Source organism: Pleurodeles waltl, chromosome 4_2 (genome assembly GCF_031143425.1).
Source record: "Pleurodeles waltl isolate 20211129_DDA chromosome 4_2, aPleWal1.hap1.20221129, whole genome shotgun sequence".
In the NCBI taxonomy this organism is placed as follows: domain Eukaryota; kingdom Metazoa; phylum Chordata; class Amphibia; order Caudata; family Salamandridae; genus Pleurodeles; species Pleurodeles waltl.
The window spans coordinates 164,456,864-164,478,664 of record NC_090443.1 but is presented as its reverse complement, the minus strand read 5'-3'; the positions used below and the strand labels follow the sequence as shown (position 1 = coordinate 164,478,664).

At 43.9% G+C, this 21,801-nt stretch overlaps 1 protein-coding gene across 2 annotated transcripts in view; it reads left to right on the top strand.

Annotated features, from left to right (window-relative positions):
* The window catches only part of PPP1R1A (protein phosphatase 1 regulatory inhibitor subunit 1A), a 756,923-nt gene that overhangs the window by 664,115 nt on the left and 71,007 nt on the right, over positions 1 to 21,801 (top strand). For both annotated transcript variants that reach the window (XM_069231033.1, XM_069231032.1), the window contains one exon: positions 6,186 to 6,428. In XM_069231033.1, the coding sequence (XP_069087134.1) occupies positions 6,186 to 6,428 (243 nt within the window). The remainder of the gene's footprint in view (positions 1 to 6,185; positions 6,429 to 21,801) is intronic.

Below are 21,801 nucleotides of genomic sequence, written 5' to 3'. Positions count from 1 at the left end.
CATCTTCTAAATATTGAGACTGATTACTATAAACACTCGGTTGCCTACTATCATGGAACATCCTGCAACAGCTTGATGAGCAATGGTGCCATAAAGGTTCTTGCGTAATTATTATTATTTTTTTTGCATTCATTCTTCAGATATCATAGGACACTTTACACTAATACTAGGGGGAAATGCTGACATGCGGTTTTGCCGTAGGAAGTATGTTGATTGTTAATAAAATATGTTTTGCTCATTTATGTCATAGTTAAACAAGTGCATAATTTCACTGGTGCTGTATCAAATGCGTATTTTGCTGAGTTCTTATAAGCTGAATTCTTATTTCTCTCCTTGTGGTCATGAAAGACATACTGATATGCATGCATTTTTACAAAACCATATTATTTGATAAACACTGCATCACACTAACTATTGTGCACCTGAGATCTGTGGATCCCAACATCAGCCTTTTCTTATGTCCTTTGTTGTTAATCATCATGGGAATTGTTGGACCTGACCTTTTTGCAGGGTCATCCCCAAACATTTTGCTTCCTTCCTCCTTTTTTTCCTGACCAGTTTTTGTTGGCTTCAGAACTCTGGGCTCTTTACCACTGCTAACCAGTGCTAAAGTGCATATGCTCTGTGTGTAAATTGTATTGGTGATTGGTTTATCTTTGGAAAGTGGGCATTTTTTATACTTAAACCATTCTGTGACTGCCTGCTTGTGTATTCCCTATCTGGGTCAGACTGACAGTTGGGCAGTTTGTGAACCTCCACTAGACAGTGACAGAAAGGGAGCTGGGGTGTAGCCTGCATATCCTGATGGGCCTTATGGGCTAGGGAGGAGGGAGAAGTGGTCACTTACACATGAATGGGCTGTGCCTACCCTCACACAATGCAGTCTCCAACCCCCTGATGTGAGTCTGGAGCCAGGCCTGGGCAAGGTAGGATCTTGTGAACCACAGAAACTTTTCTTTGAAGTTGCCTACTTCAAAGGCAAACAGGGGTATAAGTAGTGAAGACAAAACCTCAGATTTTCCGTTTACTTCAAGGATTCAGGGAGGAACCTCTGCCAGTAGAACAGCTTAAGAGCTGAGGAGAAGCACTGTCCCTGCCTGTGACTGTGCTTTTTTGGGCTATCCTGCAGTTGCTGTTGCTGTTTCTGCTTCTGCCTGTGAAAGGGGACAAAGACTGGACTTTGTTGTGCATTCCTGCTTGAGAGGTATCTCCAAGGGCTTGGACTGAGCTTGCCTCCTGTTTTTGAAGCCTCAGGGACAGCAAAGCCTTCACCAACCAGTCTCTGATTCTGCATGCTGTGGACTCTAGCTTGCCAGAGTGTGCCATTCCAGTTCCTAGGCCCCGGAAGTGAAGTTCTGGTGAAAATCCTGTGAAATGATGCCGGATGACTCTGTATGACTTCGCTAAGGATGCCGCTGTCCGAAGCCCGCAACGCTACCGACACCTGGATCTGTGGACCTCACTGAGGTGCGACTCCCCCAGCGTCAGTGTAGGTCCGACGTTGCTGCAGCCACTGATTTCCGCATTAACTCGTGAGTTGGAGTTTTATACATCCGACGTCTGTAACACCCAACTCTGTTGCAGCGCCTGTGACATGATTGTAACTCTGCAGCATTGTGACTTCACCGGAATTCGACTTTGCTGGGGGAGCCACAGGACCGACTCCTTGCATCTGATGCTGCCTCACCTCCACTGCTCCACAGCAAGGACCCGACGTTGCTGCAAATCCAGCAATGCGTTGCTCCCCGACTCCGAACACCAGCCTATTTTCCACACATTTTGCTAAGGTACTGTACCTGTGGGTCCCTGTGACTCCATAAAGCGTGCCAGTTGTGCCAGATTGTGGGAAACTACTCCGTCACGATGTCACTTTAACATCAGATTGCAGCATTTGTGCCTATAGGCACTATTTTGGTGTTTCTACTTGGTAAAGTCATATTTTTAATTGTGTATGATGGATTTTCATTAGATAAATATTTACTATTTTTCTAAACCTGTGTGGTGTCCATTTTGTAGTGTTTCAATGTATTTCTTTGTGTGTTGGTACAAATACTTTACACATTGCCTCTGGGTTAAGCCTTTCTGCTCAGGCCAAACTACCAAGGGGGTGTCCTGGAGTTAACCAGATACTTATTTGATTTGTTTATCAACACATTGTTAAATAGTGCTGATTGCAAGGCTTTTGGCATAGTGTATTGGGTTGAGCTATGCCTTGGACAGAGGTGTTGTGTGAGGTGTTGTGCAACATGATCTTTAGGACCCTGCAGTATAAAGTAGACAAGAAGTTTGTGAAGAATAGGTTTGCGGTCCTTATGTGGAATATTACAGAGATGCAACAAAGGCAATGTCAGGGGTCCTTAATTTCTTACTCAGGATGCGAGAGGTGAAAATTAATTCGATATTGTAGAGTTTTTTTGGAACCTGATTTTGTGGCTTTAGTAAAGTTATTTCTGAGTGTGTTTGAAATCAGGGACGTAATTAAGAGGTCGCCAGGTGTTGCGACCCCTGGCTTGGCTCTACTGACCTCTGGCCCTGCCTTTGGGACCCATGGCCTCAGAGGTGGCAAAATCAGTGTCAGAAAACAATGGCAACTCATCCTTATGCATTACGTTGAGGCTGCACTCACTTTGCTTTCTGACAGTTTTTTATTAATGTGAGAAAGTTATCCTTTTGGACCTCATTACCTCCATTTTGTGACTTATACTGGTGATTACTAACTCCGACTGTGCCCTGGGTTCTGCTACCCAGGCCAAGTGGTCTGTTTATAAGGTATATGGTAATTAGGCATAATTACAATTGGCTCTAAATCTGGCCCATAGTGTCTAAAAGGCAATTATTGTAATTAGTAATGGAGTCTGGTAATTTGATGGATTTGTGGTTGATGCAGTTAACAAATTTATGCACAATTCAATATTTATTTGTGCTAGTATTCAACAAGGCGTTCGTTCCACTGAACAAAATCTGGCAGGCTTCACATCCTTCAGGTGGAAATAATGCTGGAGTCATCATAAAGGCAGCTTTTCTTGATCAAATTCTTTGCAAGTAATCCTTTTATTAAGTTATGTGCATTGTTTGATGGGCTGTGCATGCGTTGATTTGTTATAGCATAAATGGGTGCAGTTTATTTTCGCTGTTGTGAGAGATTGTGAGCTGCCAAGCATGAAGAAAATTTATATTTTGCTTAATTCCTTATTTATTTCAGCAGTTGGTGGTAGGGATTTTCCTGCCATATCAGTATTTGTCTATATGAAGGGTTTCTTTATGGTAGTGAGGTCACTTTTATAAGAGATGATCATGGATCGTCATTTACATCTCAAAGCACAAAGTACAAAGAATATGGTTTTAGATAGGGAAGTAAGTTAGGTAACTTGTGCTCTCTGAATATTGGCAAATGCTTTTATAGTATTAAGCCAATATTGTCCTAAAAATTTGAAATAAAGTTTTAAGACAATCTGTAGGAATAAACTTACACAGGTGAGAGTAAGTTTGAAGAGGGCTTGATCTGGGCAAGTTGATTATGAGCTGAGAGTAATGAAGGAAAATATTGGAGCACAATTTTGGTCATGACCATTTCAGTTTCTGTAGAAATGTCGGCAAAAGTGGACAAAAGCCCATCTGATGGATCAGAAAATGCAGAAATACCAGTAAGACTAATTCATCTGCCTCCATGTTTAGGAGAAGACCTACTAACTGAAGGTAGATGGCTCCATGAAGCATCTGCTTCAGAACAATGATTTCTTTTCAATTTACATGCCAAAGGTTACCTGAATTCACAGGTAGGGTATATCTTATTTTCTCCAACTATATAGTTGTCTATATAGTCTATGTGCTAGACCAGAACTATTTCCTCTTTTCATGTATTTTTAAACCGATCCCAATGGGAAGGAAGTCTCTTTGTATGCATGTGCTTGTCATGCATCTCCGACACAGGCACAGAGGATTGCTGTCCTTTGCAGACGTTTTACCTTCCTTATTCAGTTCCAAACTCAGACAGTTAGGCTGCAGGGAAATTCAAGAATGGATGTATAGCTGGCTTCAGGACTTGCAAATGAGAGCAAGCTTGGCTTCATGTGTTCTCAGACCAGCCTAATACTTTTTTCATTGTTTGTAAATTTGGGACTTGTCCATTAGTTGTCAATTGTGCACATTTCCGAAGCCAACTGTGGTGTGCTACTTGACACAGTAGGTATGTGAATTTAGGCCAGTATAACTTTGCACCTGCACCAAGTGACCAGTTGTGCATTACTGAGTTTCAGCCACTAAATAGGATTCTCAATGCAGTATTCTTTTTTGTCTCCACCAGAACTAGTTGGCTTAGATATGTTTAGGCATCATTGTTTTCGCTTGGCGGTGTGAGCTTTGGGATTGCCCAACTACTGCTGCCTTTCCTTTGAAGATTAACTTTAAAAATAAGTATTGGAGGATGGTAGATTCTGAGGAGTTGCATGTAGCGATTCATTCCAAGCTGTCTCATGCATTTGTTGATATGAAAGATGCGCGCAGATATGAGGTACTTTGAGATATAATTTTGACCCTTAAGGACAGGAAGCTGTACTTTCAGTTTCGTGTAGGAACCCTACCATTAAGATCATTCAGTAGCAGTTGGTTATCCGATGGGACTACTGTCTGCCCAGCTTGTAACACTCCTATTGAAAACCTGCCTCATACATTATTTGTCTTTGCTACTTATGCAATTCCGCGCAGGGAGTGGCTTGCTCCTGCCTGCAGACTGGTTGGCGTCCACAGGAACGCTATAGCTCTTCGAATTCTTAGGTCAGACACCCACAATGTCTTGGCTACTGCTGTCGCTAAATTCTTGGAGCCATGTGGACCAACAGAGCAAAGACTTTGGGGGTCATTATGAACCCCGGCGATTCAGCCCGCCATGCCAGCGGTGGGTGCAAAAACCACCACCGGCATGGTGGTCTGAACCGCCATATAATGAGCACAGTGAGGGCCACCTATGGCGGGCCTCCTCCACCGCTAGGCTGCTGCCGACAGGCAGCCTGATGGTGGAGGGAATCATTTTCCGACATGGCAGCGCTGCAAGCAGCCCTGCCCCTCGGATAATGATCCCTTCTGCTACCAGCCTTTCCCTGGTGGGTTCCCCCGCCAGACAAAGGCTGGTGGAAGGGGTGCTCCGGGGCACTTGGCATGGACAGTGCATGGTCCTCTGTGCAGTGCCCCTTCGTGCAGGTCACTGCCCAGTTTACGGGCAGTGATCTGCGATACGGGTGCAGCTGCACCCGCCGCACACCAACATTGATGGCGGCTCCCTTTGGAGCCACTATCAATGTTATGGCCCTTTTCCCTGCCGGCCCAGCAGGGAAAACATTATGCGGCCGGCGGGGGAGGTAGTCGCGCTGGCGGTCTTCCATTGACTGCCAGTTAACCGCCGAGATCATAATGAAGGCATTTATCTTCACTTATGTGAAACTGCCTTGTATGTGTAGCTTCATGTAATTGCAGGCTGCTCTTACGATGATGAACGTGGTTTAGCCCATTCCTGTTCAATGAATTGTTAACTTGATCTTGCGTTCATAATACCACTGTGCTGTTGTGTAGGGGGGGATCTGGGAGTGGGTTATTATTTTAGTTGTTGTGGCTTTTGTCACAAATTCAAGACCTTCTGTTTAATCTTAAATAGGGTGATGCTGCTTCTGGTGGTTACATGATAACCGTATCCCATGTGGAAAGAAATCACTATTTTTATTGCATTTGGGACAAAGAAGTTGTGCACTGACTATGTTGAATGTGGCCTAACCTGTGAAATTTTGTAATCAATTTTGTAAATTAACTGGGAAAGTGCTTGTTTATTTTTCTCTAGTACTGAATTTGGCTTTTACATCTGAAAAAATTATTACGCTTTGCACTGATTTATATCTTTTAAGAGTCTTCTGTGCACAAATCTCATGCCATAGGACTTAAGTCCAGTGGATTTATTATTGTATGGATTTTATTTTTTTATTTTAATCTGTTTTTATGCATATGAAATGTGGTGCTTTTATGTCTATGTTCTGTGCTTTCATGGTAGTAGTTACCGAAATAAAGCCTATTTTGAATTGAATTGAATTGGATTTAGGCCAGTATAACTGTGCACCTACACCAAGTGACCAGTTGTGCATGACTGGGATTCAGCCACTAAATAGGATCCTCAATGTGGTATTCTTTTTTGTCTCCACCAGAACTTCAATTGCTAGCAGAGCATCATCTGTGTAAACAGCAGCAGGATTCTGAAGGTGGTGGCAGCATTGACCGCCAGGACAGCCTATCAGACTTACATACCCCTGGATGCTGCCACCAAGGTGCCACGGATTCAAGCCCAGCACAAGGAGAGGCAAAGCCATGCAGTTGTCTTCGAAAAGATAGCCTGGAATTGGAAACCAGACTGAGTTCACAAGAGAGTGGACACTCTGATGCTTCGGAAGGTGTGTTAGTAATGGTATTAGTTGCAATATTGCACATTTTCAAACAGGCGAGACGGGTTCAATTGCATTATAAGACATTGGAGACTATGAAAAAGTGCAGATTTCTATACTAGTTTTAGTTTCTTGCACTTTTGGTAATTATGAAAAATACTATTTCCACATGTTGTATTTGTAGCTATTTTAATATATGTAGCACTTGGAACACTGACAATCTCCTCCTAATACAGACATCTCTGCTAAGGTTTTATCATGATTAATTTACACTTCACCTTTTTTTAATCAAGACTTCTTGCTTATCTTCTCTGCCCCAGGGGCAGGGATAATTTTCCTGAATGCTCCATAGCTCATTTGTCCTGTACAGAGAAGTCCCCGTAGACTGGCGCTACTAGGAGAAGTGAACATTTTGTTAAATTATTAGAGCATCCACCCTTCTTTTTGATCAATAAAGCTCAGGGATTCTTTTCTCTGTCAGACTTTGCAATTGCAGCTACTTTGCTGAATGAGAACATTACCATTTATAGAAGATGTTGTGAGTGATTTAATATCTGAGGTAATTAGCAGTGCATAGCGAGGGTGCGAGTTATAGTTAACTTAGGGCACGAGTTATAGAACTTAACTACAACGTCCCTGTAACCTCTGTTTCTTTTAGTGAATTTCTACTTTTTTTGAAATTGTATTTCCTAACTATAACATCCCTGTTACCCTTGTTTTTATCAGTAAATTTCAAGTTTTTTTTTACATTAAATAAGATGCCTATCACAATGCATGGTGAGGGGGGTTGGACGCAGGGCCTGGCCTGGCAGTGTGGTGCCACCATCCAAGCTTGCTGCCCCCCCCCCCCCCCAACTTGCCGTCAATCATCCAAGTCCATGCCCCTGCTCCCTCATTAAAGCCCTGTTTGACCATTGTTCGGCCACTGCTCTTTCCCCCTGGCATAAGGAGTTAGCTTGCTTCCCCATCCGCCTCCACCCTACCGTCTGTTGTCCGAGTCTATGCATCAGGTGCCTCCCTCCTGCCATGCATGGTCCGATGTGCTGCCACTGCCCTCCATTTAGCTTGATGTACCTGCATAGACCTCCTGCCCTGCGATGCCCAATTCTATGCCCCATCATTGCCCTCCAGCTTAGCCTCTGTGCTTAGGTTGCTACCCTGCCCTCCTTCCCCCTGCTGTCCGATGTCTGTACGCATGCCTCTGCGTCCTCCTTTTTGCCCAACATGTTCCATGGACCAACCACTGCCTCACCTGTCTACTGAGTGTTCTGTTGAGCTCCTACTGCCCACCCCCCTGCCTAGCATGGTCAGATGGATGTCGCCTGTCCCTGCCACCTCCACCCTGCCTGTCCAAGTTCCATGCCTCTGTCCCCTCCCTCCTGTCCTCCATGGTCCATTTTGCTACCCATCCCGTCTGCCCTCCATAGTCTGTTGTACTGCAACTTATCCTCCTGTTTGCCATGCCTGGTTTGTTGTGAAGCCCCTTACCTTGCCCTCTCTTGTCTGTGTCCAGCCCCTTCCCCTCCCTTCTGTGGTCCTTTGTGCCTGCCCCTGCCCCCTCCCACTTGCCCACCATAGCAGCTGTGCTGCCATTAACCCTCCCGCTTGCCATGCAGGGTCTTCTGTGCTGCCACACCCCCTCCCACTTGCCCTGTGTGGTCAGGTTGCTCACATGACCCCCTCCCACCTTATCTCCATTGTCTGTGTGTATGCCATTCTAGTCTCACTGTTGCCCTCCATGGTGTGTTGTGCCTCCAGTGCCCATCCTGTGTGCCTTCAATGGTCAGCTTGCTGCTCCTGCCCCCCCGCCCTCTGTTTTCCATGTGCAGACCCCTATCCCCTCCCTCTTGCCTTGACTAGTCCATTGTCATGCCCCTGTCCTCTCCCTCCTGCACTTCATGGTCTGTTATGCTGAAACTGTCTGTGTGCCTGGGATGGTCATCTTACTGCCCTTACCATTTTCCCCTCTCCTGTCTGTTGTCTATGTAAATGATCATGTCCCTTCTTCCCCCATTGCTTTCAATGGTCCGTTGTGCTGCACTCCAATCCTGCTTACCCTGTGTGGTGTATTTTGCTGCTGCAAACCTTGACAGCTGCCCTGTAAGGTCGGGTTGGTGCTCCTGCCCATCTCCCTTCGGCCCTCTATTATCCGAGTCCATTCCCCTACCATATTTCTCCTGTCCTCCGTGACCCAAAGTACCATACTTGCCAAAATTTTGAACTTGGTAAGTGGAAGATTTTGAAAATTATAACCTGGTGACTTGATTTACACCATTAACTTACAATTAAAAAGATTTTAGGCAGTAGAGCGATTGAATAAAGTCCTTTTGGGTTTAAAAACATCAGGAGTCTCCTGCCTGAATCAGGTCTCTTGACATGTATAGTTGTACTGTCACTGCCTCTTCCTTCTGCCCTCGATGGTTTGTTTTAATGCCACAGCCTCTATTCCCTGTCCTGCTTGGTTGGGTTGTTGCCCCTGCCCCATTTCCACCGCCCTCCATGATCTATTGTGCTGCCACTACTTTCCTGCCTGCTCAGCGTGGTTTCCTTGTTGCCTCTGCACTCTCCTCCCTGCGATAAATTATCGGAGTCCTTGCTCCTGACATCTGCCTCCCTGGAGTATTTTAATTTTAATAAATAACTAGATGGTTAAATTCTATATCTATTACAACAGTGTGGCACGCTTGAGGTAATGAAAACTGTAATACCAAAAGTATTTCCTTTAGAAATCATACAAATGATGAGAGAACCTTATTCCCATAGAAATTATGGTTAGTGCTATAAAATACTACAATGAGGATATATTTCCTTATGGTCCCATTGCACCAGTTTGTAAAGCCTTGCACCACATTATACCTGCACCAGGTATAATGTATTCAAGGTAGACCTTCCCCCATTAAAAGCCATGCAGAACTGGTGCAGTGAAATATGCAATATTTCACTGCACCATTCTGTGCCTTCACAGCGTCAATTTTTTAATGCCTGCTCAGACGTAAAAGTGACTCTGGCCTTTTTCACATTGGACCCCACCTTGCATTGCTAAAGTAACATCATTTTTCTGACGATACTCCAGCAATGTGTCGGGTCAGCGCCACAGATGCGTCAAAAAGTTCCAACGCATCTGTGGAAGTGTGCACCATGTAGCGCTTTATCATAAATACAGCACTACCATGGCTTAGTTAGGGGGTCCAGGACTGGCGCAAGAAAACTGGTGCATCGATTCCAGTGCACCAGTTTCTTGTAAATGAGGCCCAAAGTGTTTTCCACACTTCTGTCATTGGGCTATACTTGGGGTACATTTGGGTGATATTTGTGCTACATTTGGACTCTTTATTTCTCAGGGGGCCACCTTGAAAGACTTATTTGTTGTGAAGCTCCCTAATTTCCTCATTTACTACAGTATCCTCAGTAGAAAATGTGTTCAGTTTTCCACTTTGAGTCCATCAAGATTGTGTTCAGAGTTGCCACACTTTTGCCATAAATTCAGAATATTAGCATGTTGCTCATTAGAACACTGCAATAAAGCTGCTGATCGCCAGGAAGTAAACGAGCAGTCTGCTTCTGGGTAGTTATAGTTAGAACCTATTTTCCGTAGGAAAAGCGTTTCTTGGCAGTAACTTTGATGCAGTTTGACAAATCTTCACAAATTTGTTTAAACTAATACCAAGTTTCAGCGTGATTCGTCAAGTGTGGATAGAGAAAAAAGGGGGGGTCCCAAAACACATTTTCCCCACACATTTTCCCACAGGGTATTAGACATGATTACAGCCCGAACCGCTGAACGGAATTAGACCAAAATTGGCAGTAAGCTAGATCTTGGTATGCAGCTCATGCATGTTGTGACTTGTTGTAAATCCATTCAGTAGTTTTAGAGATGATATAGGAAAAAGAAATAAACACGTATAGGGGTGCAGATCCTCCGTTGTTCCAACAGTCCCCTGTGCTGATATCTTATTGGCTGCTAACATTTCAGCCAGGATGTGTTTACAGCCATTTTGAAACTCGGCTTCAGGAGTCCCAAAAAAAGCATAAATAAAAAGAAAAGAGAGTATGATAGGAATACCCTGACCCCTTAGCCTTAGTTCTGTGGTCCCACTGGGGCCCGCATGGCAAGAAAGTATTTTTTTTTTTAAATCACCAAAATTCGTGGAGGATCTGTGAATCTGGCAAAAAATAAAAAAAATAAAAGTGTGTTCACTGCACTTGTTAAAAAGCCGTTTGTTGGACCAGTTCCCGGGGACACCCGTATTTTAAAAATAAAAGAGTGGCGTACGGGCCTCACTCTTAGTGCTCCTAAGAGCCCCAGAGACCATCACCTCCCCGGGGCTTTATATTAATTTCGAGCTGGCCACAAGTACCCCACTCCATGGGCTGAAATGAGCCCCAGGGACAATTAATTCCCTGGGTATTTTTCATATTAATAAATATTTAATATTTATTTATTGGGGGTACATGGACCTGCCTTCTGGGGCTGTTTGAAGACCCGGGGACCACCACCTCCCTGAGGCAAAATCAGAATTACTGCAGGGGACCGGGTGGACCTCTTATGCCCCAGGGATCACCACCTTCCTGGGGCCAATTAAATTTTTTAAAGGGAGAGGAGAGCCTTTTGAGCCATGTATATCCTTGGGGACCACTCTCTCCCCAGGGCCACCTGTTTCACGGCGCTCTTTCTCGGACTGCGGTCGGTCCGGCGGTCTGAGTTTCGGGATGCTGGCACCGCTGTGGCCCGTTTCTCTGTCTGCATATTTCCGTGGTGCGGCCCCGGAGGCACAATTCGTGCTCTGGGTCACACCGCAGCCCCTACCAGCCTTCCTGAATTTGGCTATACTTACCTCCTTGGGTTTTTCTCCTCTTCTTTCCTCCTTTTCTGCTTCTTTTTCTTCCATCTTTGTTTCTTCTTTTTTTCTTGGTGTCCATGTTGTCTTCCTTCTTGGTGTTCTTCTTCCCAGCATGCCTTTTTCCTTTTCTACTTTTCCTATTCTTTTCTATATGGTCCTTCCCAATCCAAGATGGTGTCACACTTTCTTGCTGTTGTGTCACTTCCTGTTTTCTGGTATATAAGCACTTCAGTTTTTTTCTTCCTTGCATTGCAAACACTTCCGCTCTGGTGGTGATCCTCACTCCTGTTTTTCTGTTTTCCGTGTTCCTGTTTTTTCCTGCAAGATTTATTCTATTGTTTCCTTTTTTCATTGTTTTTTTTCCCACTTTTTCAGGAGTTCCTGTGATAGAGGTTTTTTCCCCAAATGTTTTGGTTTTTCCTCTGGGACTCCTTCTGGAGGGTACAGTCTGCCTTGGTGTCTTTTGCAGTCAGCAGCACTGTGGCTACTAGAAAGGGTCACCCCTATCTTGGCCAGTCCGGAACCAGTAGAAGACCGGGTGTTCCTTCAAGGTCTTCAGCCAACGGTGGTAAGAGACGTGCAGACCGTGACAGATTGCAACGCCAAAAGAATCTGCGTTGCGTGTCGACCATGGAAGGACCACAGGATAATGTTGTAGAAAATGCACAATCCATGCTCCATACTGTGCAACAACAAGCTCAAGAATAACAACAACTGCGGGCAGAGAATACCGCACTACGACAAGCCTTGTCTTCCCAACCTGTGGACATACCTCCTGTTTCTACCTCGACACCTCAATATTCCAGAGATCCGCATAAGATAAAGGTATTTCTGGACTCTCTGATAGTCTTTGTTGCCTTTCGACCCTTACAATTCTCATCAGACAAAGCCAAGATGGGTTATTTGATCAGTGCCTTATCTGGCCCCGCTCTAGGCTGGGCGACTTCCTTGGTCTCTGCTGAAGATCCTGTCTTAGAAAAATATCCTGCCTTTCTTAAACTCTTTAAGCAGATGTTCAAGCGACCCAGGTTGGAAGCAGCTGCTGAAGAAACATTATTTGATATACAGCAAGGCAATCAGGATGTATTACAATATTTAACCCAGTTTAAAATAGCTAACAGCTGAGACCACTTGGGTAGAATGCACTTTTGTTTGTTTGGCCTAGGACTTCGAGAAGAAATAAAGGACGAATTGGTACAGTCCACTCAATTTAGATCTCTGAAAGAACTTATGTATCAAGCGTTGAATAAAGAGTATACATTGCGAGAACGTAAGCTGGAAAGGCGAAAGACTCGCTTACAGTACCAGTACGGAGTACTCCGTACTACAAACTGCCATTCTGACGAAGTCCATCTTGAAGCAGCTAAGTCTACAGAAGAAGAACCCATGCAGATTGATCTAGTCCGTGGTCCTTTATATGACTCAGAAAGCGAGGATAGGTGGCCAAAGGGTCTTTCTCTGTATTGTGGCAAAGCTGGTCATTTGATCCGGATGTGTCCTGTCCGACATTCCAGGCCCTCGGGAAACGCCAGCTCCCGTCCCCTGTGAGGAGGAAGGGGACGGGAGGAGTAGACTTACCTTCAGTATGTTCCTCCTGAGATAATATCTCCGCTCTGTTTATTCTATCTGTTACAGTACAGTGTTCCCAAAGTCAAGAAGAGCCGGCTTTTGCTTTGTTGGATTGTGGAGCCAGCGGTATATATTTGGATGAGACCTGGCCTAAAGAAAGAGGTATCCCAAGAGTTCCTAAAGAAACGCTGGAACAAGTTCACACAGTTGATGGTTCCCCTTTAACCTCAGGACCAGTGGTGGATTCTACACCTGCTCTCTGTGTGTGGTTTGGAAGGCACCAGGAAAACATTACCTTTGATCTCATATCCTCTCCAAATCATGCCATGATATTAAGAATTCCCTGGTTAACTCGGCATAACCCTTATATCAATTGGGAGACAAGAACAATATCCTTATCATCACAATTTTGACAATAGAACTGCTACTCAACAAACTCTTATTGATCTCCAAAAGGGTTAAGTCTTTCTCCCAAAAATACCAACTGCTCTATAAACATGATACAGGGAGTACCAAGTTGTTACCAAGAATACTATGATGTATTCCAGAAGTCTTGCAAACCTGCTTTACCTCCTCATCGTGTCTATGACTGCGCCATTCCTTTGATTCAGGTAGAAGTGGTTCCCTTTGGTCGGATGTATTCGTTGACTGAACAAGAAAGGAAGGTACTTAAAGAATATATAGATGATAATCTACAGAATGGTTTAGTCGCCCCGTCTTCACCTCCTGCAGGGGCTTCTCTTTTCTTGGTTCCAGAGAAAAACTAAAGATCTGCGTCCCTGTGTTGACTTTCGCAGAATTAACAAGATAACCATCAAGGATCGTTATCCCTTACCCCTTATTACGGATATACTGGACGCCGTCGAAGGTGCCAAGAGGTTTTCAAAATTGGATTTGAGCGGTGCCTTTCACCTCTTACATGTCAAGGAAGGAGATGAATGGAAAACAGCCTTTCGTACTCCATTCTGTCATTATGAATACTGTGTCATGCCTTTTGGTTTAGCCAATGCACCCTCAATATTTCAAGGATTCATGGATTCCATGTTCTCTGACTTATTGAATCATAGTGTGGTGATTTATCTGGACGATATCCTAGTATACTTGTGTGTACCTGAACAGCATACTGAGCATGTACTTCAGGTTTTAAAATGACTCAGATAGAATCAGTTATATTGTAAACCAGAAAAAGTTGAATTTAACAAGACTGAAGTACAGTATCTTGGGTTCTGCATCAATCAGACTGGAATAGCTATGGATCCAGACAAAGTACAAGCCATTTTGGATTGACCCTCTCCCTCTTCGGTCAAAGAAACCCAATGCTTCCTATGTCTCTCAAACGTTTATCGACAATTTCTACAAGACTTTGCCCATCAACAAAGTTTTATCACCCAGACCATCAAGGGAGAAAATCTGAAGAAAGGATTTGTCTGGACTGACAGTGCTGAAAAGGCTTTTCAAAATCTGAAACAGTCCTTTACCCAAGCTCCTATTTTACGACACCCGGATACTACTAAGAAGTTTATAGTAGTTACTGACGCCCCTGAGAGAGAAATTGGTGCAGTCTTGATTCAGAAACAAGACGACGGTTTGGAACATCCTATCTTTTACTTATCCCACATACTGACAGAAGCCAAACGCAATTATTTGGTGTTAGAACGGGAATTACTTACTCCCGAGGCTGCCTGTAAAGAATGGAGACATTTCCTAATGGGTACCAAAGAACCGTTTGAAACAAGAATTGATCATCGTACTTTACAATGTCTCCGGAATTTCCAATGTTGAAACATTCGTCAAGCAAGATGGGCCTTCTTTTTTAGCCAATATGACCTAATTGTAACCTACATTCCCGGATCACAGAACTTAGTAGCTGATGCATTATTTTGTCGATATCCAGAAAGCACTAACACTTCCTGTCCAAATATCATCAAATCCATTCAAATCATCGAAGTTACTCAGCCCTTTCTTGATTGTGTTAATTCAGAATACCAGTATCTTCCTTTAGAGGAATGGAAGAAATTGAGTCCTCAACTACAAAAGAATCAGGACAACTTCTATTATCAAAACACCCTCTTTTTGCCAACTAAGAAAGTACAAACTGAGGCTTTACAGATGTGCCATGATTCTCACGTAGCTGGACATCGTAGAACTAAAAAAGAAACAGGAGTTGTTTCTACATTCCTTTGGTGGCCAACTCTTAAGAACAATGCTGAATCCTGTTTAAAATCATGTCCTGTATGTGCCCAAACCAAGACACCCCGAACCAAGCCAGCAGGATTATTGATGCCCCTGCCTGTTCCCTCTGCTCCATGGCACACCCTTTCTACAGATTTCATATGTTCATTACTGTCTTCTTCAGGGAATCATGTCATCATGGTAACTATTGATTCTTTTACGAAGATGGCGCATTTCACAGCCTTAAAGAAATTACCTACAGCTCAAGAAATGAGTCATATATTCATGCGAGATATTTTTCGCCTACATGGCCTCCACAAGTGATTATTTCAGACAGAGGACCCCAATATGTGTCACATTTTTGGAAAGCTTTTTGTACTTTACTGCATATAGATGTCTCACTTTCATCAGGATTTCATCCACAAACCAAAGGTCAAACTGAGCGCTTTAATCAGGAACTCCAACAATATTTATGTTGTTTCTGAAATGCCACTCAAAGTAACTGGTTGAATTTCTTTTCTTTAGCTGAGTTTTCCTACAATATTACTGTGCATAGTGCAACAGGATCAACACCTTTTTACTGCACCTATGGTGTCCATCCCAAGACTTTTTCCACTATCCCTTGTGTGTTGCCTTCTGTTCTTGCAGTTACATTCATTTGCATGACGACTCCGCCATATTCAAGACCTGATCAGTACTACTCTTTCGGCTTCTAAGAAAACTATAAAAAGAAAGGCTGATCGCCAACATCGGGTACCACCGTCTTATCAACCAGGAGACAAAGTGAGGCTTTTGGCTAAATTTCTACCCTTTCGTTTTTCTCAAAACAAGTTCAAACCCCGTTTTTATGATCCTTCTCGCATACTGCAGTTATTGAATCCTTTTGCTGTTCGGCTACGTTTACCACAGACTTGGAAGGTTCATCCAGTTTTTCATGTCTCACAGCTTAAACCTTTTGTTCCTGATCCATACCATAGGCGTTTCCAATGTCCTCCTCCCCTTTCTTTGGAAGGCTATCATGAATATAAGGTACAATAGATCTGTGATTCATGAATCTTTAATTCCTGATCCACTGGAACAGTTATCCCGTCAGTGACTGTTCATTGGAAGATGCTTCCTCAGTTCATGCACCCCGTTTGATTTGAACTTTCTTTTCTGTTTTTCCTGACAAGCCTGGGGCCTCCGGAAGGGGGCCTACTGTGATGCTGTGCACTAAGGCAGCATCTCTTTCTCGGACCGCGATCGGGGTGGCGGTCTGAGTTTTGGGACGCTGGCACCGCCACGGCCCGTTTCTCTGTCTGCATATTTCCGCAGTGCGGCCCAGGAGGTACATTTTGTGCTCTGGGTCTACCGCAGCCCCGGCCAGCCTTCCTGAATTTGCCTATACTTATCTCCTCGGGTTTTTTTCCTCTTCTTTCCTCCTTTTCTGATTCTTTTCTTCTTTTTTCTTGGGGTCCATGTTGTCTTCCTCCTTGGTGGTCGTCTTCCCAGCATGCCTTCTTCCTTTTCCTTCTCTACTTTGTCTTTTTTCCTATTCTTTTCTATATGGTCTTTCCCAATCCAATCCAAGATGGTGTTGCACTTTCTTCCTGTTGTGTCACGTCCTGTTTTCTGGTATATAAGCACTTCAGTTATTTTATTCCTTGCGTTGCAAACACTCCTGCTCTGGTGGTGATCCTCGCTCCTGTTTTTCTGTGTTTTCTGCGTTTCTGTTCTTTCCTGAAAGATTTATTCTATTTTTTCCTTTTTTCATTGTTTCTTTTTCCTCTTTTTCAGGAGTTCCTGTGATAGAGGTTTTTTTCCCAAATTTGTTTTTTTTCCCTCTGGGACTCCTTCTAGAGGGTACGGTCTGCCTTGACATCTTTTCCAGTCAGCAGCGCCGTGGTTACTAGAAAGGGTCGCCCCTATCTTAGCCAGTCCAGAACCAGTAGAAGACCATGTGTTCCTTCAAGTTCTTCAGCCAACGGTGGTAAGAGACGTGCAGGCCGTGACAACCTGCGCCAATTAAAGGACGGGTGGCCTCCTAAAACCATCAATGGCCTTGGGGACCACCACCCCCCAAGGGTGGCTCCTTCTTTCTCCTGAGGTGCCCACCCTCTGGAGACAGCTGTTTGCTTTTGCTTGACAGGAACTGGCACAGCTCCTGAAAAGCAAAAGCAAGCAATAACTTTGTTCCCAGCTTGCGGGCGCTTGAAAACTGCTTCCAATTGCTGCAAGTTAAGTTTTCATCCATTTCCCTGCTCACTGTCAAGCGGACATGGAAACAGATGAAGTATTATTTCTGCATGCTGGGAGCTGGATATTTGACAGCTCCTGGTGTGCAGGAGCAGTGCCAGCTCCCACAGGAGGCAGGGTACTGGCTGAGACCAAGGACTTTAGGCTCCCCTCCAGTCCCCATCAGATCGCATCACCAGGAAACAAGGAAGCACTAACTTCTGTAAATGACAAATCATCCTCACGTCTTGCGCCTGGCCAAGGCAAAGGAAGTGTGTTTTCCCTGAAGTTCTGATGAAGACACTTGAGGAACGATCACAATGGCAAAGTTACAGACACACAAGATCACTGGAGACATTATCTTGCCGTCCTTTATGCAGCTGTAGTCTAGGAGATGCACTGTACATTTACCCAACGAGGTAGCACTCACTAATTAGCCACTAGAAAGAATTCCAGGTGAGTACACATTTTGCACAAAATGCTGGCCTCTTATTGAATACGCTGGGCACGATTCATTCTGGCACAATGCTTATTTCACTGAAATTAAACCTAATCGAGAAGTACTTTCAGACCTAAACAAAGCAGGTGCCCAAGTTGAAGCTTCGCTTTCATAAAGTACTAATCATCCTAACTTTGTGCGCATATCCAAGGCAAAGCAAACATGTTTTATCTGCATTTCCACCTTGAAAAGTTATCTGTAATTCTTGATGGAGGTGTGGCAACTGGGTTCTTTCTTCTCATCTGCTGCTGAGAACAAAGATTGTGTTCTCCCTTTTAAAAACTATAAGTATGCAAAATGGCCTAGAAGCCCCACCTTTTTGCCCTCCCCAAATATATTAGTGGTATGCAACATCTTCCCACCCTTTTCCCAGACTGATGGACAGCTTACAAAAGCACCCCATGAGCACGTTTTCCACTGATTTTGGAGACTCATTTTTCATGCACAGTAATATCATCACATCTCTACTAAACTAAGAAGCACTTCTGTGATGTACAAATCATCCTCATGTCCTGCACATGGCCAACACAAAGTATGTTCTCCCTGCAGTTTCACCTTGAAAAGTTATCTGAAATCCTTCATCGAGGTTTTTGCAATGCTGCTCTTTCGATCCCAGTATCTTGTGCAGTGATACTACAAGCATGTAAAATAACCTAGAAGCCCCGCCCAATATACTTTAGTGGTATGCAACGTCTTCCTGCCCTTTTTCCCAGGGTGGGGACAGGGACAGCTAACTAAAAGGCCCGCCTCAAGCGGGATTCCTGACAATTTTGGAGATGCGTTCTTGATGCACAGGAATATGATCACATCTACTGAGTAGGTATGTTAGTGGGTGTGTCAGTGTCTGAGTGAGTATGTGAGTGGGTGTGTCAGTGTCTGAGTGGGTCTCTGAGTGGTTGCATGAGGGTCTGAGTGGGTCAGTGAGTTGGTATGTAAGTGTCTCAGTGGGTCTGTGAGTGGGTGCATGAGAATCTGAGTAGGTCTATGATTGGGTGCATGAGTGTCTGAGTGGGTCTGTGAGTGAATGAATTAGTGTATGAATGACTGTGATTTTTTGTTGTTGTCCCCAATATTCGCAAATTCATTGCGACATTACACGGTGAGGGTCACGCTGAACATTGCGAGGTATTCGTGAATATCGAGTGGTGTGGAAAAAATATTTTTCAGGACATAATTTCACAGTCACAGACCCCTTCATCACAGCCCTGGGGGTCAGGGTACCTCCACCCCTTTTATCTTTCAGCCTCAGGGACCATGTCCCCTTACCTAAAATGGCACAACGTTCTGGTCAGGTTGTGGCCAACCAATCACAGCATTCCTGTTGGTGCACACATTTGCGAATTTGCCTTGATTGCTGCAAACTCGTTGAGATGGATCCGCGGCCCTAGATATGGAAATGTATTTCCCCCTTGAAGCATGATCTGCAAACCAAAACCTACATTTCTTCCAAATCCGTTCAGCGGTTCGGGCTGTAGTTGTGTTCAAAACTTCTGCAGGAATTAACATGGGAAACATATGTTTTTTTGACTCCCCCTTCTTCTCGGCCCCTGCTTGACAGAGCACTCCTGAATCACGGCACACTTTTTTGGGAAATTTTGTGAAGATTCGTCAACTGGTGCCAAAGATAGAGGCAAGTCAAAAAACGTTTTTTCCATGGAAACATGGTCCTAAGTATAACTGCCTACTGGTGACCGCCATATATATGTGTATAAGCAAACAAAGTTTTCCTCAAAAGAAAGCGAACTCTCAAACAGGTTAAAATTTATTTTGGAATGCAATAAACTAGCAACATACAGAGAATTCTTCAACATTTCTCCAGGCCTTATATGTTTCAGACATCTCCGTCCTTGTTCACACAAATAATTGCAGGCACCTGATTACTTAATTGAATACCAATTCAGCCCTTAGTGGGCTTTTAAGTGAGTTACAAAGTGCATCCTGGTAAAGGTAGTCCTGCGCATTTATATTTCATCTTTAGTAGATTTATTTGTCATCCTTGGAAGGTTGCTCCAGCCCAACAAAACATCCTTTCACATTGAAACTCCTCAGTGGGCAAAATCAAATTACAGTTACCGGGTTTTGTTGAGTGTTCCATCCTGTTCCTCTAGGTGTGACAATGCAGTAAAGTCACCCAGACCTGCTTCCTTTTTGCAGTGGTGCTGCCTTCACGGCTGGACAGGCCATAATCATGTGCAAATAAAGTTGCCCTCGAAAGAAAGCACACTCCCAAACTGGTTAAAATTTATTTTGGAATGCAGCAAAGCCAGCAACATACAGAGAATTATTTAACATTTCTGCAGGGCTTAGGTGTTTTAGACATCTCCTTCCTTGTTCACAGGCCAAACGCTTGGGTTCAGCAAATAATTGCAGGCACCTGATTATTTAATTAAATACCACTTCAGCCCTCAGTAGGCTTCTAAGTGAGTTACAAAGAGCACTTCCGGGTTCACTTTTAATACATTGATTATAAAGCAGAAGTGTTTCTGCATTTCCCATGCCTTCCTAAATGCCAAAATGAATGGTCTGTAGTATGGTTCACCTTTAAAAAACTTCTCTTTCTCCCATTGGTGGATTACTTATAAGTTTGACACACACCCATTGTGGGCTTTCCAGTAGATGTCCCCACTTACAAAGCTCATAATCCAACATATTCGTGTGAAACAGTCCCACTCATTTAAAAGCAATTTTGTGACCCTCATTCTGCCGCATTTGCCAATCAAAAAGATTTTGAGGTGATCTCTCGTTCAGTAACTTACGATTTTTGTTTTAGTAATGACGACTCAGTGTCCATCTCCGTAATCTTTCTCAGGCAAGCGGCGGTTCATCTGTGTATTTTTAAATGTCAACAAAGGTCACTAATGCCGCCGACCACTATCTAAGCTGGTGCCTCCTCACGTGCTAGTGACACCACAGCGTTATTCACGAAGTCAAACAAGAGGGGCACTCCTGGGTTCACTTTTAATAAATTGATTATAAAGCAGATGTGTTTTGATATTTCCTATGCCTTCCTCATTGCGAAAATGAATAGGCTGCAATATCGTTCACCATTATAAAACCGCTGTTACTCCCATTGGTGGATTACTTTGAAGTTGGTACACATCCCTTGTGGGCTCTCCAGCAGATGTCCTGGCCTACAAGGTCCATAATCCAACATATTCAAGTTAATACAGTCCCTGTTAGAAATGGGTTCGTTGGTTGGCAGTCAGGTTACCCCCTGTCCAAGCAAAGACCCTCACTCTAGTCAGGGTGAAGGAGAATCACCCTCAGTTAACCCCCGCTCAGCCCCTTGGTAGCTTGGCATGAGCAGGCAGGCTTAACTTCTGAAACAGGCTGGCAATCCATAAAGAGTCAGAGTCGCAGAATGGTTTAAGCAAGAAAATGCCTACTTTCTAAAAGTGACATTTTTCCAACTATCTAAAAAACACCTTCACTAAAGATGTATTTTTAAATTGTGAGTTCAGAGACCCTAAACTACATATTTCCATCTGCTTCCAAAGAGAATCTACACTTTAATAATATTTCAATGCAGCCCCCATGTTAACCTATGAGAGAGATAGGCCTTGCAACAGTGAAGACTGAATTTAGCATTACTTCACTGGTAGGACACGTAACACACATCAGAACATGTCCCACTTTTAACATACACTGCACCCTGCCAAGGGGCTACCTAGAGCCTACTTTAGTGGTGCCTTACATGTAGAAAAAGGGAAGGTTTCAGCCTGGCAAGTGGGTAAACTTGCCAGGTCAAAATGGCAGTTTGAACCTGTACACACAGACACTGCAGTGGCAGGTCTGAGCCATGTTTACAGGGCTACTAGTGTGGGTGGCACAAACAGTACTGCAGGCCCACTAGTAGCATTTGATGTACAGGCCCTAGGCACCTCTAGTGCACTTTGCTGGGGACTTACAGATGCCTAGTGGCTTTTCCCATGCATTACTCAATGCCAAAATGAATGGGCTGTAAAATTGTTCCAAAAAAACAAAAGTACACAGTTCCAGCCACTAGACTAGTATAAATGTATACAGTAAGTAATAGAGTCTATGAGCCTGCTCTTATTAGAACAAGAGCCCTCACTCACCAAATGGT